Source organism: Seriola lalandi, unplaced genomic scaffold (assembly GCF_002814215.2).
Source record: "Seriola lalandi dorsalis isolate HSWRI2012SDOR001 ecotype SW California unplaced genomic scaffold, Sedor1 jcf7180002054590, whole genome shotgun sequence".
NCBI classification, from domain to species: Eukaryota; Metazoa; Chordata; class Actinopteri; order Carangiformes; family Carangidae; genus Seriola; species Seriola lalandi.
Genome location: NW_019525143.1, coordinates 222,714 through 240,315, shown reverse-complemented (window position 1 = coordinate 240,315; position 17,602 = coordinate 222,714). Strand labels below are relative to the sequence as shown.

Below are 17,602 nucleotides of genomic sequence, written 5' to 3'. Positions count from 1 at the left end.
TTGAGGGGGAGAGAGAGAGAGAGAGAGAGAGAGGCGTGAGTCACTCTCATGTGGTGAGAGCTTTAAAAACAGTGAAGTGGTGAGTGCATGTGAATGAGCTGTACCTGCGGAGGAAGTCTGTGTACTGGGAATGTTTGATGAGACCAGTCCTCATCATGATGGTCTGGAAACCCTGTCGGTCGATCGCCCAGAGCTTGATGTCAGTCAGAGCTGAAAACAGACACAAGAAGGCTCAAAGCAAACACTTAGTGTTTAACATCTTTCAAACCACACGACTCAGCATCTCATTGAGGTTTGGAGGCTGTTTCTTCTTTTGTATTCATGTTCCTTTGAATGTATTTGATACAAAAACCCTCTTTTCCTGAATTGAATTTTCAACCTTATTTCAATGTGTTTTTCATCAGGGTCGAGAGTCTGTAACATCCACTGCAGCCAGCTGTAGCCCGCACTTACATTACATTTCTATTGTTTCCTTTTCCCAAACCTCTGGGAGATAAAGCTGGTGTCAATACTGAGCTTATGTCGGTACCAAGCCTCACAACCTGTATGAACACGGTGAAAGCTTCAACGAAAACACACAAACTGAGGGAAAACACAGTTTACATTCTGCGTAGACAAAGGTTCCACATTAAAGTATTGATATTTAAAGTGAGTCAGCCTGTAGAAAAGCTTTCTGGTTCCAGGTGACCTTAACAAGGAGGATTTGTTGCTCACGTCTGGAGCATATGTTTTCAGAAATGTAATATTGATTAAATTGTCCCTACTTTCATATTTTGTATAATTAACTTTGGTCTGCTGAGGTCAAACAGAGCCATGATCTCATAGGCCACCCATCAGTTGGTCTCTATGAGTAACCTTCAACCTTTATTGCACATTTTGTCGAAATAAGCTCACTGTGCACGAACTAATATAGAAAGAAAGAAAGAAAGTCGTCCACATTTTGAAATTCTTGTTCGTTTGTCATGCTCAGTTTGAAAACCCAGTAGGTGGGTACTCTTCAGTGACTTATAAAAATGGCATGTGTTGGACAACAGAAATGCAGCAAAAGTGAACTGTACACTTGCAAAAACCAGATTAAGAGAAGAATCCATGGTGTACAAAATGGTGTCGTCTGCATAGAAACGTATGTTACCATGTGGAGCGGCAGAGATTATTTCAGTTTTTGTATATATAGTGACTATAAGAGGACCAAGAACAGAACCTAGAGGGACACCTTTGCTGAAAGGATAAAGCTCCAAGGTAATTGATTCCTACTGAGGATGTAAATCTTTACAAACACCTCACAAATAAATAGTTTCATGTTCAAAAGGGCTCAGTAATTTCCTAAAACAGCTGATCACTGTGGTGTTTAAATAGAACAAACATCTTTTGGGGACTATTTTCAGTGTCACCCAGTTCAACAGGGTAAATCTCTTCTTAAAATGTACTTTTATCGTCCTGATTTTACACAATTTTATTGCCTTTTTCTTTTGGTTTTATTGATTATACTGATCGCCCTCTTGCCGTTGACGCTTCCTTTGGTTTATTTGCACTAATTCTAAGACACTCTAGTTTTATTTCTGATTGCTTGCTTTAATTGTTGCCTTATATGACTTGCATGTTTTATTCTGCCGCCTTATGTAAAGCAGTTTGTTACGTGGGTTTAGAGAAGTGCTCTATAAATAAAGATTATTTTTATTATAACTGTGTAAAATCAAACTTCGAGCTGCCTTTTGAAATAGTGAGGAATGTCCTTACAAAGATAGCAATACAAGCCCACACAAACACAGTGGTGGCTTCTCTCCGGATGGAAACATTTGATTCATGAATATCTTTTCATCACAGTTTTAATGATGTTTTGATGTTCTGATGTTTTTCTTCACTATATCTAAAGATCTTCATCTCACAAAGGAAGTGTGTAAATCCGGTGTGACAGGTGACGCTGTGCTGGTTTTTCTGTGACTGACTTCTATGAGTTTCCATGTTGCTATAGCAACATCAGGCATCACATCTTCCTACATCCCTCATCTTTATTTACATGTAAACCCATTAGGCTACTCCTGGCCCCTCTCTAAACCCTCATTGACCTCCCCCCACACTCCTCCACTGTTTTCATTATCCACGCTAGAGTATGGATCTCTTCATGCTGACGGTGAACTGCTCATTTTACAGAGAGGGTTTCATCAATTTGACACATGGAGATCCGTTTACTCTCCATGCAGAGAGATACTTAGCCTTGAAAACAGTTGCATAATGTCCTCTGTGGCTGTGGAGGAGCTTTCTAAAGTCAAAGAAAATAACCCATATTGATGTTTCCTGTTTAGCGGAAAATTCAGCTTTAAAATCAATTTATAAATCCAAATTTTCATTTGGATTCTTTCACTATGTTTTGTATTAAAGTAATCATCTATTTTCCAGCAAGATGCAAAATCTGAGGATAAAAATTGGCTTTTTATTTCACATTTCACATTCAGCTGCCACAAACCGTGCAGTCTGTCGACACAGGATGTTTTCACACCTGTGATTCTGTTTGAATCAGAAAACTCGTTTCATTTTCCCCATGATTCGGTGTCTTTTCATAGAAAAATATTCAAAATGCATCAGTGAAAGCCCCGTGACTCACTCTGCTCATTCATTAGATGTGTCTGGAGTGGGAGTGAGAAAAATAAAGACAAGGGGAAGGTCCAAATGTCTGCCCAAAGCACTTGTTTTCCAGTCCAGGTCAGATCTTGACGTATTCTCAGACCGACAGCTAGCAACTGTTGAACTGTTCAATCCCAGAATGCAAAGTGCTCCTGGCTACGGGAACCACTCAGCCCAAACTTGCAGAGTATTGCAGTCGGATCAGATTGAGGATGAATCATTTTCACACAACAGAATGAATTTGTCTCATTTAACCTTCACTTGCACCTTCTTTTTTTTCTCCTCCTGCTTCTCACAATAATTCATTTAATATTTTACTTTTAAAAACTTGCAGTACACTAACGTTATGTTCCCGTGTTTGTACCGTACGCTGTCGTCTTGTGTATGAATAGTGTAGTATCCTCCTGTCCTGTTGCCAGTGTTTTTTGGATTTTCTGGTTTTCTTTTCCCGCCTGTTCTGTTCTGTTTTTTTGGATAGCTTTGTAAGTACTTCTTGTTATTAAAATATCTTTTTCCCACTGACCTCTTTTTGTGTTGTCTGCTTCTGGGTTCAGTTTTCCCTCAAACGTGACACGTTTGATAAATTGTTAATGTAAAAATATTAATTAGTGCAGCTTTAATGCTTAAAATAAGAGGTGATTAAAGGGAGCTTCGAACCTGACATCAAACTCTGTTTCGTTAACAGTCTTTCCATCAGTTTCTTCCTCTTTCCCTCCCGTACTCGCCGTTCTCCCGAGCTCTGAGCCAAACGTGATAATTGCTTGTAAAAGTGATGGAGAAGCTGTCTGATTTCTTTAGTGCTTATAAAGATGTTTTTCTCTTCTCGCTTGAATGACATAGAAGGACACAAGGACGCTGATGAGAAGCGGCTGACAGAGAAGAGAGAAGGTGAGCGCAGAGCCACGCTGTAATGAGCTGGCTGGGATTTCTTATAAGCTCACACACAGTCTGCAACCAGAGCGCTGTAAACACATTCCTGTCGAATGTACCAGAAAACACACAGTTAGGGTCTAGGCATCCCTCCAGCACATCAAAGTGACGCACACACACACACACACACACACACACACACAGATAAAATGAGTTAGATGCTGTGTTTAAAGCCAGTCCATCATCTGAAGCTCTTCTTTTCTGGCAGCCAGGAAAATAAAGGGATTTGAAATGCAAAGAGTAAACGGGAAGAGTGTTGAGACAGCAGCAGAGAAGTGACAGAATCAGGATGAAAAGGGACAGAAGTTAAAGTCTCATGTTTTCAGCTCTAAGGATAAAATAAAAAAAAACATATTTTCCAAGTTCTAATCTTGTCCCATGTTTTAATTGTTGAATTATCTTGTTTTATGGTGAATATATATCAAAGATGATGTGTTTTTGTATTAAAATCACTCTTTTCCTGTCAATAATTTTTGATAACTCATCCTAAACTCAGTTATAAATGTATTCGAACAAATTAGTTTAGCTTAGCTTAGCATAAAGACTGGAAACAGAGGCAGCCTGGCTCTGTCCAAAGATAAAATCCACCTCTGAATTTCACTAACATGTTTCTCCTGTTTGTGTCATTCGTAGGTCCTACCTTCGTAAAACCGAAGCTCAAATTCACAGTTTTTCCGAGGTTTATGTTCTGGACTGTTTCTGGTAGGTGATTATTATTTTGTGTGACGTGTTAATGTTCTTGATTGATTGTTTGTGAACGGGGAAACTCATGTACAATACACAGTAACTTTTAGATTTGGCGTTTCAGTGGACAGGACCCCTTCATTTCTTAACAGGGCTTTTATTGTGAAAGATTGCAGACATTAAAGGTTGACAAATCTCATCTAAAGTGTTGAAAATAGCATTGAATATATTGTTGAATTTATTAAATTAAAGAAGTACAACTGTACGTTACATTGTCCATCTTTGTTTTTGGACCATTTCAGCCATTATAGGAGATCCAGCTTTTAACCAACTACCGATTTTTATTTGAGAAAAAATCTCGTACTCAGGTTTTCAGATCTGTCTGTAACATTTCTGCTGAAACTCAAATACAAAAAAGAAATAAAAACCAGCTGACAAACGGCAGCATGGCTTAGGGTTAAGCAATAAGTGAGTTAAAGCAGCAGCTGAGACTTTTAGACATACGGGAGTTTATTAATCAGAGGAGAAAATTAGACAGAGCAGGCATGATGTTTGTGGTCGACCTTCACCGCCGTCTCCATTTGTCACTGAATGAATAAATGCTGCTGCACCATTAAAACATTTCCACGGCCTGAATTTATTTCGTTTCCAGCAGCATTAATGGATGTGGCGGCCTCCTCGGGGCCTCACTGACAGCCTGCTCTTATTCAGTAATAATAATGTGTTTATGTCGCCTCGGCAGGTGAACAGTGACACCCCTGTGACTGAGCCATTTTCACCACTTCTGAACATCAAATTGCTCGAAAGTAATGGTCTTGTCAGGGTAACAGCTGGGTTCGAGAGCGAAGTGTGTAAAATAAAAAAGTGTGTGTTCATGTGTGTACCTGTTACAGTAGCTGTGCGGGTGCAGTTGTAGAGGATGGCGAGTTCTCCAAACACTTTTCCTGGACCGATGGTGCAGAGTTTCTTCCCTTGTTTCGTCACCTCGACCATCCCCTCTGTGAACACATCAAAAGTTTGTTTGGTGGTGTGGAAGACAATCTCTCTCTTGATTGGTCGACCACTTTGTTCCAGACTGAAATCTCAACAGTGGCTGTGTTAATAGTTAATATTCTTTTTAAAGAAGTCGACAAAACACAGCTGCGAATAGTCTGTGTGTTTCCATTGAGGGATGTTGTATGAATAAAGCTCGGTTTTCTCCTCTCACGATATCAGTCCAATTAAACATGGCGACAGATTTCCAGCATCTGCTACTTGTTGGGACGATTGCATCCACCGCAGAAGCCACTGTATTAAATCGAAGGCGACAAGGGCATCAAACCCCTATAGTCTGCAATGTTTTTGGATGTCATGTGACTTAAATGTGTATTAATTTCACTTTTACAAGATGTTGTTTAGTCATACAGTCTAACAAACCACCTCATACGAGGGTAAGAGTTTTTTCCTAAATTCAATGTGAATTTCAATCGTTTTGTTCGTTCACAACTTCAAATGGCGGATTAAGCAGGTTAATGGAAGCTATTGCTATTGTCTTATTCGACTTTTATAGCTGTGTTTCATCAACTAGTGGCTTCATGGCTTCTTCTTATTTGGTTGTGAAACCTTGCGTTTGGTAATTGGGAGTTTTGTGGGTATTTGGTCATAAATCAAAGCATCTAAATAAAATTTTGAGCTGATGATGGCGTTAGATTAAAAGACAGAGGTTTATTTTACAGTTCATCCTCTGGCCATGATGAATGTCTGAACCACAGTTCATGCTAATCCGTCTTTTCCCTGAAAGTCAAAAACATCAACCTGATGGTGGCAGCAGAGGAAACATCAGGGGATCATGAAAATCGGTAGGGTTCGTCATTAGGCGACCATCAATGCTTGCACAAAATTTAATGGTAATCCGTCCAATGGTTGTTGAGATACCAACAGTACCAGTCCAAGGTTTGGACGCACTTTCTATTGAAGTGAATGGGAAGGTGTGTCCAAACTTTTGACTGGTGCTGTGAGTCTGGACCAAAGTGTTGGACCAACCGATGGTCACAGCCACACACAGACACACTAATACAAACCACAACTGTATTATACATGCACCGACTGGGAGTAGAGAACACCATGAAAAGAAAAATCCATCCTGACGAAACTGCTTCAAGGAAAGTGGTGAATTCAAAAGACGTGATTAGTCTTCTGTTCAGAGCTGCGAGAGACTAAACTGAACAATGTCTGTTCATCAGAGGCGTTTTAAACGGCTCTCATGTCGACAGTCACGAGGGAGCGACTCAACGCAGCAGCAGCCTCTCAGTGCAAGTGTGTGAAAGACTGACTGTCCTTGAGAGTGAAGAACGTGTAGATCTTTGACGAGAGAGCAGCGAAGGTGTCGGGAACATTTGGCTGAACTGAATCGAACACACTGCGAGTTTCTGTGCATTTGTTCATGCAGCATGTGTGCGAGCTGCATTAACACACGAAACACGGACCAGACGGTGATATCACCCCAACCACCGGCTTAATATGTGGCCTCTTCCCGCTATTTTCTCCACTGCAGGCTTTCTCCACATTTTACTTTGTGTCACGTAATGTCTCAGATGGAGCCTCTGTTTACTCTGGCTGGTACAAGCTATTTTGCAATCTCGTGTTGCCTGTGCTCAGACAAATGGGCTGTCTGCCCGTATCAGTCCAATTCGACGTTTCGCCTCGGATTAGTCTTGTCCCATTGAGCGGAACAGGCCTTAGAGTCCAGACGGAAGATAGTTTTACCCACTATCGTGGAAGTGGGGATCTGTGTGTGCGGCCATTAGGGCTGTTGCTTTTTATTCTATATTTGAACTGTTGTTTGAAAGTGGGGGATAAATTAAATACTACAACTTTAACAACAGTATATGAAGTAGGTAGTTTGTCTTGTGGTCCAGCAGAGAGCGTGGTTTGAATTCACTACCAGCTCCACTCGTTGCTTCCTCAGTAAACTACGTTTATCAATAAAACTGGAGGAGGTTTGATTTCTAGAGTGTAGATTGTAAAATGACCAACAAAGATAAGGCTGTTTGTGGACGTTGTTAAAAAGCATCAACCTCCGAGGCTGAAACATGAAGCATCAACACTGAAGAACCAGAAGCTGCAGTTCCTCTAACGACCACTAGAGTCTGGCTCCAACAGTGAGTCAGTCCCCATAGACTCCCATGTTAAAATGTCCAACTTTACAGCAGAAATAAACATGTTTACAGCCTGGTACAAAAACTGTTTCGGTCTCTAGAGCTAATTTCCTCCTTCATGACACCTGTTTATATAACTCACCTGTTCATATAACTCACCTGTTTAAATTTTATTAAGGACTACAGTTATGGAGGATTGAGGGCGTGGCCTCTCTGAGTGACAGGTGGGGGTGGGCATATGCTTGCCACAAACGGACACGCACCGAAGTCTCAGCTCCACTCACACCCCTGCTCTTTGACCATTTTTGGATTAGCTGGGAGTTAGGGGCGGAGTCAGGCACTGCCAAGATGGCAACAGTGGAGCGGCTTACTCTGAGCTTCAGAAACCTGTGGTATGACGTCACGACGTATGACAGAGCAAATCTGAGGATTCACTTCCTAGCTTGCAATAGCCAGCCCATTGCTGGCCAGTTGGGACCATGTTAGCACAACACTTGTAGCAACAATAGCTATCTACCAGTAAATAACATTTATGTTCTAGCACAGCCATTAAAGCCACTGTTCAGTCCATGTGCAATAGACCACATCCCATTTATCCTCACTCCTTACCCTCCAGAACGTAGACTGTCGAGCCGTCATCTCCCTCCTGGATCACGCAGCAGCCTTTGGTGATGCTGGTGGGATGCATACAGTCCATGATGGTGAGGATCTGCACAGATTAGACAACGAGTTAGGTGGTTTTTAAAAATCAAACGATTTCCCCTGTTAAAAATCAGCCCAGATATGTTTCTCTACCTGCCCGTGTTCCAGGTGTTTCATGAAGTCGTTGTCCATTAGCGCCCTCTGGATCAGCTCACTGGACCTGCAAACGCACAAACAGGTGAAAAAGATCACTCCTCATCAGTGTGTGTCTGTGTTGGTGTGTCCTGTGGTTTCCTGCACTCACTCTTTTGACTTGCAGTAGCTGGTGAGGGTAACGTCAGTGAGCTGGGAGGGGTCCAGCGCCGTGGGCTCCGCTGAGATGGCCTGTCTCTTGGTGCGCTGAGGCTCATCAGTTGTTGCTGTTGTCTGGACCGCCGCTCCTTCTAGACACAACCACAGAGACCTTAGTTAATGTTTGTCAGTCAGGCCGTCCATCCATCCATCCATCCATCCATCCATCCATCCATCCATCCGTTTTCTTCTGCTTATCTGAGGTCGGTTCGCGGTGGCAGCAGGTCAAACTAAGTAGTCCAGACGTCCTTCCCCCAAGCAACATTTTTGTTAGTCTTCCTGGGAAATCTCGAGGTGTTCCCAGACCGGATGAGATATATAATCTCTCCAGTGTGTTCTGGGTCTACCTCGAGTCTTCTTACAGATTGGACAAACCTGGAAGACCTGCAATGGAAGGCGCCCAGGAGGATCCTAACCAGATGCCAGAACCACCCCAACTGGCGCCTTTCAAAGTGAAGGAGCAGCGGCGCTCCTCCGAGCTCCTCACCCTGTCTCTAAGGCTGAGCTCAGACACCCTGCGGAGGAAACTCAATTCAGCTGCTTGGATCCACGATCTCCTTCTTTCAGCCACGAACCAAAGCTCATGACTGTAGTTGAGGGTCGGAGCGAAGATCAACTGGTAAATTCTTCACCACAGCGGTCTGGTACAGCGCTTGCTTTACTGCCGGCGCTGCACCGTTAAAGATAAATTAAATATCTTTGGGTTTTGTGGATATCTTCAAACAACATGTTACAGCAAGTATAAACTGAACGCCTCGGGATCCCTCAGGAGCAGCTGGGACCTGACCCCGGATAAGAGGAAGAAAATGGATGGATGGATTTTGAGTTCCTCTTCGAGACCAGGGCCACGAGATGGAAGATGGAGGACTCGGCATAGTTGATATTCTACTTCAGTACAACTTCTAACAGATTTGCGATTGATCAAACAGCATAGACAGAATAGATGTGAGGATGAAACCTGGGACTCTCGGCTCTAATCCAGCTTTGACTGTGATTCCTCAGAGGAAAAAAGATATTTGGTCTTTAGCTGAAAATAGAAATGTAGAGACGTCTTTGATGGTGCTGGACTCATCCTGATCCGAGCTGCTTTGTTCCCCATTATTTAACAGGAGGAACTATGAATCTGTGTGCAGCAGCTCACCCACGTTTCTTCGATCGTACCGAAGAGTAAAGTGAGCCTTTATTCTACATTTGTTTTGACAGCGTCTGAAAGCATCAGGACTAAAGTGTGCGAGTTGTCTTCGCTGTGACACCGAGGCCCGGTGTGTAAATGTATGTTGTGAAAACATTTCGCCCACCCCTCTAAAATCCTGGGCCCCACTTCTGAGGCTTTGTTGCCACCACATCTGGCAGGTGTGGTAATTGCGCTGACACACCTGTGTTTGTCGTGTCTGCAGAGTTGGCTGCGTGCTGCGAGGCGCTGCGGTGCCGGTCCAGCTCTATCTGCAGCTGTCTGATCAGATCATCCTTGGTGTCCAGCTCCAGCTCCAGCTCGTCGATGAGAGCGTCCCTCTGTCGCAGCTCCTCGATCTTCAGCTGCAGGGCCAGCTGAAGGTCCCGCAGGGTTCCCGCACTTTTGGACACCGCCATGTGCACGAGCATCGACGGGCGCGCCGGACAGAAGACACAGGAAGGAGACGGCGAAGTTGTTACAGCTGGAAAGTTGTAGTGGAGGGTTTTTTCCTGCAGAAAAAGTAGTCCCTGCAGAGAAGACAGAGAATTGGTGAAGACGTGTCCACATACAGACTGTCAGTGAAGCACAGGAGGAAAGAAGAGAAGGAGACGAGGCTTTGAACGTCTCTTTCAGCTCCTTTTCTTTTCATTCTTCCCTCGACCATTTCTGTCTCTTCTCGTGTGAGGAGGTCAACGCTGTGAGAAAACACACGGTCGGCTTTTCTCTCCACCTGTGAATGAAACCGCTCAGAACACTGTGCGAACTCAAACCTTTACAGTGTGAAAGACGTGTGGAAGTTCAGCCCGTAAACCCTGAACTTACACTGCAAATCATTTTAAACACATTCACATATTTATATTTGTGACAATTTATTCAGCTCTTGCGTCTTTTTTCCTCTAATGCCTCATTCTTTTATCTTATTTTACTCTTTTTAAATAATAATAATATATGTATGTGTCTTTTCATGGTGTCGTTTATTTCTTCTATATCTTTTCTTGGAGCCCTTTATGTCTTTAAAGCTCTTTGTATTGGCCTTATTGAAAGGTGCTGCCTTCGTCTGTGAAGGTGATTCATTCTTCCAGGGCTTAAGTCTAATATATATTAATAATGAAAAATATCAACTTGAATGGGAAAGTGGTGTCAGACTTGTGGAGCTCATTGTAGCTTCTTTCCCAGAGGGGATGTTTCATGAAGTATTTCATAATGTTAAAATAAATGATACCACAATTAATCTCAGTGCAGTATGAAGATTATTTCCCTGTTTCCCCCTGAAGTTATTAAAGTGCTCAGTAATGTAAGAAACACAGTGATCTGCTCACAGATCTTATTTACACAAAGGTGTTTCCTCTTTATTCCCAGGGCTTGTACATTTACTCAAGTACTGCTGAGGTACTTGTACTTTACTTGTGTATTTCCTTTTCATTACCTTTCTGCTTCATTTCAGAGGAAAATACTGCGCTTTTTTATTGCACTGGGGTTTAACTCACTCAGATTCTTACTCACAAAACAGATAAATCGTCTTTAAAATTTCACGTTTTGTTGTAGTTGATCAATCAATTAGCTATTTTGATAATCATTTAATTAGTTTTAGCTTCTCAAATGTGAGGATTTGCTTCTTTCCCCTGAAAAGATTTGAATAATTTTAATTTATTTTTAACCCTTTCAGTTTCAGATCCTTTTTTACAACTGGTTGGAAAAAAAACAAACGACGTGTATGTGTCACTATTCTCTGAAATTTAAGATGAATGAAACAATATATAATAATTAATAGAGACATAATCATAAGACTAGTTCATTAGAAAAATCATTAGTTTCAGACATAAAAAACAAAAACCAAACCCCAACCAGCTACAACAGTAAAATGCTGCACACATTAATGCATGAGTCATAATAACTTAATGATATAATAGAATAATAGTCAGTCTCTGCGTTGACTAATTCTACTTTTAATACTTAATAAGTATATTTTTCAGATTGTACATGTTTTTAATGGACGGTGTTAACGCAGGACTTGTAACTGAATATTTTACAGTGTGGTTTTATTCCTGATCTGAACTCTTGCTCCAAACATCCTGTTCTAAATGATCCAGTAAATATTTTATTGATCCTCTGATTACAGTCAATAATCACAGTGTAGTTTGGGGGCTGTCAGCCACAGATTGATCATGTACTCACTTGCTCAGTCACACGGACAGACCGATAAAACGCTGCTGGACCAAGAGGAGTCCGGTGGGAGGAGAGAGCCCGCTCCCCGTCGCTCTGGTCTGAGGATCGATCAGATTCTCCAGTTCTGTCCGAGCGGTGAAATAAATAAACTAATCGATTATTAGAACAATGCAGAAATTAACACGTGCAGACGACGTCATTGTCCTTATTAAAACAAACAGCGATTAATCAGAGTCAGAGAGAGACGGAGCTTCAGAGGATGGAGGCACAGCTGAGTTTGACAGCACTACTACAAAATAAAAGTCACTCCACACTTTTATGTTGAAAGTCTGGAAGCTGTTTCTGAAAAGTATTCCGATGTACAATCTTTGTTTTTGATTAGATGCAGAATTCACATAATGCAACTAAATCAATGAACAACACGGACAATAAAATTAAAAATATGATACAAGTGGAATAAATAATAATTATTGGAAAACGGTTTAATAACTGTGGACACATTATAATGTTGTATTCAGAAGATTAAATATCGTAATCTTTTGGGGCCTTGGGTGCTCAGAGGAGCCTTTCTGCATAATGAGCAGCCTATTTTTACTTTTAATGCTTTAAATACTCTACATCTCTGTACTTATAGGAGTTTAAATGCGAGACTTTTACACGTAAAGGAGGGTTTTTACATGGTGACATTGGTGATTTTAGTTAAGTAAAGGATCTGGATACTTTTCCCACCGCTGTATATAATACTGTCCTAATCATATTGTATGTTATTTTATGTTTATTGGGGTATTTTCTCCTCTGATTCTCTTCTCGTTTGCTGGTGCATTACAGTTGTATTACTGCGTTCCGCCGCTGGGTGGCGGCAGCGCGTCATCACGTCTCTGTTCCACCGCGCACCGGAAGTAAAACTCTGACTTCCGGTCCGGTCCCGTCTGAGCAACAACCACGATGGCGGCGTCTGGCGGAGAAACAAACCACGGAACAGGCAAACTGGAGTTGTATCCTTTAATACGAGCTGCGGATATTAATCTCTGAGTCTCATTTATGTCGCAGCGTTTAATTTACATTTTCTGTTTCGACTTTAATTCATGAAACATCAACAGTAACTTAAACAGTTCAACCAGCAGCGTAAGTTACCTGCGTGTTACCTGAGTTACGCTGTGGACCAAAACAACACACCTGTTTTTTCAGCCTCTTTTTAATGACATTTTGGAAAGTGAAATATGCAGAATCATCTGTTAGCATGTTAGCTTGTTCAGACACCTGCCGCTGCGTCATGTGATACTGAAGAAAACTTTAAAATATGACGATTTTCAGGCAAGTGCTGCAGATTTAAAGAGTTTACTGATATCCTCTAAAAGTGTACACTCACTGAGCACTTGATTAGGAACACCTGTACACCTGCTTGTAATGCAGTTATGTAATCAGTGCATAAATCCTGCAGGTACAGGTGAGCAGCTTTAGTTAATGTTCACATCAAACATCAGAATGAGGAAAAAATGTGACTTTTACTGACACATGAATGTTGTTTTTTTCCTGAAGATCGTGTCTGAAGCTGCAACGATTGGCCAATTAATTGATTAGCCTATAAAAAGAAAATTGTTTGGCACTTATTTTGATAATCGATTAATTGTTTTAAGAATAAATGACAAAAGTCTCCATGTAAATATCTCATATGAATGTGTTTAAGTCTTTTATGATGGTGAACCGAAGATCTTTGAGTTTTAGCCTGATGGTCGAACAAAAGCAATTTTGTTTTAGTTTTTTTTCTCCATTTCCTGACAATAACCGTCAGTTGCAGCCCCACTTTGAACCAAACCTCGATGATCTCCAGAAATCCTCCTTGACCCCCCTGCAGCTCTTTGGACGTCCCCTTCCCGTCGTCTCGCGAGGCCGCCATCGCTCTGAACTCTCTGTCCCCAGACCGAGAGCCGAGGAAAGGCGGCATCAGCAAACAGCTCACAATGTCCGGCAGCACGTTGTCTGTGTAAGAAACACTGTCCCTGCTCCTCAGCTGTATCTGGCCGTCAGTGTTGGTGTCTTTCTATTGAACCTCTGTCTCACTGTGTTTCAGGAGGTGGAGCGCAGACGAAGCTCGAATCCTCCGGGTGTCTGTCAACTCGTTTCTGGATCATCTGTCCCTCGTCATGGAGACCATGCAGATGTTTGGGCCGCCTGTCTCCCAGTGAAGCATCACGGATGATTCAGGACTCTGATTCTTTGATGTCGACATCCTCCACTGGACGTTTCAATCCGTGGACACGACTCAGGTGCGACTCTGGAGCAGGTTGAAAGGTTTTATAAAGGAAGTCTGAGCAACTGGCAGCTGAAACTGTGGTTTCTTGTTTGTGTCAAACAGTAAAATCTGTTTTCTTGTTTAAGTGGAACTGAGAAGGTGGCGAGACTGGGGTTGATTTTTATTTAAGAATCTCCTCCAGACATGTTTTAATATAAAAGTACTTTTCTTTGAAAAATAGTTTGTGCCTGATTTGGTTTCTCTGCAAAAACTATTTGATCACATTGATAAAAATTCCTAAAATGACATTTACTCAGGACGTATAAATCTGTAAATATTGTTCATTTCAAAAGTTTATCAACTGGACACAAGATGTCTTCTACTTTACTGTAAAGTCAAGTTTCCACATCACATTGTGTAAGTTTCATACTATTCTCTGATTGGCTCCTAACTAGTTGTGATGTCATAAATCCTACCAGGTGTTTAACTGAGATTTAAGGTGAAGCTCAGAGAAACTTTCCCACTTCAGCAGATGAAGGTGAAAACAAACGCTACACAAACATTATCGTGCACAGTGAAGCAGCAAGAAGCAAAGCTACATGTTTAAGTGGAGGGAGGGGTCTTTAAACTTCCTGTGTAAAAATAAAAGACGGTAGAGATCTGCAGAAACCTGACGGGTTATAAAGTCATCAAACAAGCTGTCGATCAATCAATCAGTCAATGGACAGGAAGTCAATCAACCACTGTTTTGATGATCATTTTTTGTTACTGCAGATTAAATGAAATGAAACATTTGAAGACGTTACTGTCGACTCTGTTTTCTAACATTTGATATGATGAACAATTAATCGAAAAATAAAACACTTAAAACGTCACTATGATTATGATTGTACAGAAACATTTAGTAAATGTTTTATAACACAATATAATGTCGTTCTAAAGTCTGTCAGTGTTTATTAATGTATTTGTAACAAACTGCTGTAAAAACATAAATAAGTTGTAACTGTTGACAAATATAAACAGTTAGAATTTCACTTTTATCTGATTTTAATACATTATAATACGTTAGAAACATTGTGTTATATGTCATTATTAAATATAGGGGTTAAATATTACTAATTAATCGTTAATGAAAGTGATAATTAGTTGCAGCTTTAAACTGTACTATAAGATGTTTGGTTCAGTTTGTTGACCGTGCAGCAGTTTTCATTAAGAGAAATTTAAACAGAAATTTTATAACTTCAAGAAACAATTATTTGGTCGGATGATGAAAAGAGGATTATAATAAACATATATATATATATATATAATCAATCCAGTCACCTGACATGTGGACACACCGGCACTGACTGACCAGCAGAGGGCGCTGCAGGATCAATAATTCACCCCGGTTGTTTCAGGAAAGTCCAGGAGAGAGGGAATGAAATCATCAGATTTATTTATTAAAATAATCAGGTGTTTATTTTGACGAGGTGGTTACACGTCGAGTCAAACGACTGATTATCTCCCGCAGCTTTTCATAAACACCTTCGTCTGACTGACAGAGTAATAACCGCGGGACGTGACGCTGTAAAGGAAATGAAGTTTCACCCTGAGCCTCAGACTGGCAGAGTTATAATGAATCCTGCAGATGATCAGGCGACGTTTCCTCCTGCAGATGTTGACTTTGTCTCTTTCTTTTTTTCACAATAAAAGCATGGAGTTGGTCAGAAATGGTGGCAGTGATTTTAGTAAATGCAGGTGGAGTTACATGGAATAACACCGACGCTTCAGATTTGTCTCGTTTCATAGTCTCAGAATTATTTAACCAGATAATTATAATTTAACCAGAAGATAAAGATCTATGTGCAGAACTACAAGTTACTTATATGATGATTTAACAGCAGCTGCGTCCTTCATCTCTGTTGATTCGTCATGTTGTGTCTGATCATTAATCTGTCAGTCGACTGACAAAGAAACAGTTTAGATGATGAGTTAATCATTTATGTCTTTAAAAATCTGGATATTTGCTGGTTTTTCTGACCAATAATGATGAGAAGTGATGACGACGACTGTTGTTTTCTGTAAGAAGCTCTGACGTGTTCTTCACTACAAATATAATATCTTTGCTCTTATGAGTCATCAACTAACATTTTAACTTTATTATATATTACAATTATTAACTGAACTAACAAGTACTCAAGACTGAATGTGTCAGTGATCAAAACAAGTCTTTAAAGTTATTAAATGATGAAGTTAAATTATTATTATATCATTATGACTAAAAGCTGGTGCTGTCAAACAGTCAGGACAAACACTCGTCATGTGGTTTATTCAGTCGGGCTGCAACTGAGAATTACTTTCATCTGCTCATATATTTCTTCATTAACTCATTAATTGTTTCATATATAAAATGTGAGTTTTCAGTTCATAATGAAGAGACGGAGAAAAGCAGCGAATCTTTACATTTCAGTAGCTGGAACCAGGAATATTTCCGTTTTCCTGTTAAATGACGTAAATAATGAACTAATGGTTTCAGGACTGATGTCGTTTAGTTTGTAAATCTGAGTTTAGACTGAAGTGAAGGGACGGGATGACTAATCTAAGAGGCTCTTCACACACAACCATTTAAAACACTTCACTTTGTACAACCTGGGAGATATTTTGACAAGTTCACTCCATCACTGAACTGAACATTGTTTATTCAGCAACACCTGAAACCTGCAGCGCGAGAGCTGCTCTGTGCAGACGCTGCACTGACTCAGGTTAAGGAGGTGAGGTGGATTATATGCAAGATGAATTTACCACAACACCAGAGCTGTTCTGAAGTGGTCACCGGTTCAAAGCAAACACGTCGATAGACTCGAATCTAAAAATGTAACACTGGTCGATGTAGTTCTGTTCTGCAGGAAGCAGCAGGATTAAAGCTGCAGCCTCTGAACAGATTAAAGTCGTCACCTGTCAGACCTCGGAGCAGTGAAGCATTAAAAACCTTATTCTAAGCCACGATGTTTAAAACCCAAATATTCAGCTTATTATTATAAAAGAGAAAATAATCAGCTGACGTCGACTAATTGATTTAATGACGTGTCGTTAACAAGTGTGACGACGATATTAAAAAACAGAACATGCAGATTATAAAGCAAAACAAAACTCACAACCAAATCAAGTAGATTTTACTTAGGAAAAGTAAAATAAATATATTGAACATTATGGAAATCTATGGAAGCTCATTTCTGCCAGAAAAAAAAAAATCATGTTAAATCTTAATTATGAGATAAAATGTCAAAATTATGAGATTTTAAAAAATCCTTATTATGAGATAAACATAATATTATTTTATTTTTCATCAGGCTGAAAGGAAACGGGAAATAAAATTCACACCTGTAAGAAAAGAGTAAAACACTGAACGGATCATATTTTAATCGACAGACGCTTCAGAGCAGCAGATGTTCGTTTTTACCGTGACAGTGAAGGCCACACGACTTATTAAAAGCATTTTTTGGGGGGTTTGTTTTCAAACAAGTGAGTCATCGTCACTGACATTTAAACATCGTCCCACTTGCACAAATGACAAGAGGCTGTAAAAACCTAAAGTAAACGGCCGCGGTGAAACAACAGAGGAGCTGCGGGCCAATCACGGGTCACATCAGAACAGCAGCGAGGGCGGGGACAGGGGGGGCG

The 17,602-nt window shown here is 40.7% G+C and overlaps 2 protein-coding genes across 2 annotated transcripts in view; one reads left to right on the top strand and one right to left on the bottom strand.

Annotated features, from left to right (window-relative positions):
- The window catches only part of LOC111664456 (cGMP-dependent protein kinase 1-like), a 20,392-nt gene extending 8,611 nt beyond the window's left edge, over positions 1–11,781 (bottom strand). The window contains exons 1-7 of the mRNA XM_023419037.2: positions 11,716–11,781; positions 9,743–10,067; positions 8,320–8,458; positions 8,169–8,235; positions 7,983–8,082; positions 5,121–5,234; positions 105–210 (exon numbers count right to left, since the gene is read on the bottom strand). Of these exons, the coding sequence (XP_023274805.1) occupies positions 105–210; positions 5,121–5,234; positions 7,983–8,082; positions 8,169–8,235; positions 8,320–8,458; positions 9,743–9,968 (752 nt within the window). The 5' untranslated portion in view covers positions 9,969–10,067; positions 11,716–11,781. The remainder of the gene's footprint in view (positions 1–104; positions 211–5,120; positions 5,235–7,982; positions 8,083–8,168; positions 8,236–8,319; positions 8,459–9,742; positions 10,068–11,715) is intronic.
- Positions 11,782–12,611: 830 nt separating this feature from the next.
- lage3 (L antigen family member 3) lies at positions 12,612–14,737 on the top strand. Its single transcript, XM_023419027.2, has 3 exons — positions 12,612–12,701; positions 13,562–13,690; positions 13,778–14,737. The coding sequence occupies exons 1-3, from the start codon at positions 12,652–12,654 to the stop codon at positions 13,890–13,892; spliced, it is 294 nt and encodes a 97-aa protein (XP_023274795.1). The 5' UTR covers positions 12,612–12,651; the 3' UTR covers positions 13,893–14,737.
- The last annotated feature ends 2,865 nt before the right edge of the window (positions 14,738–17,602 follow it).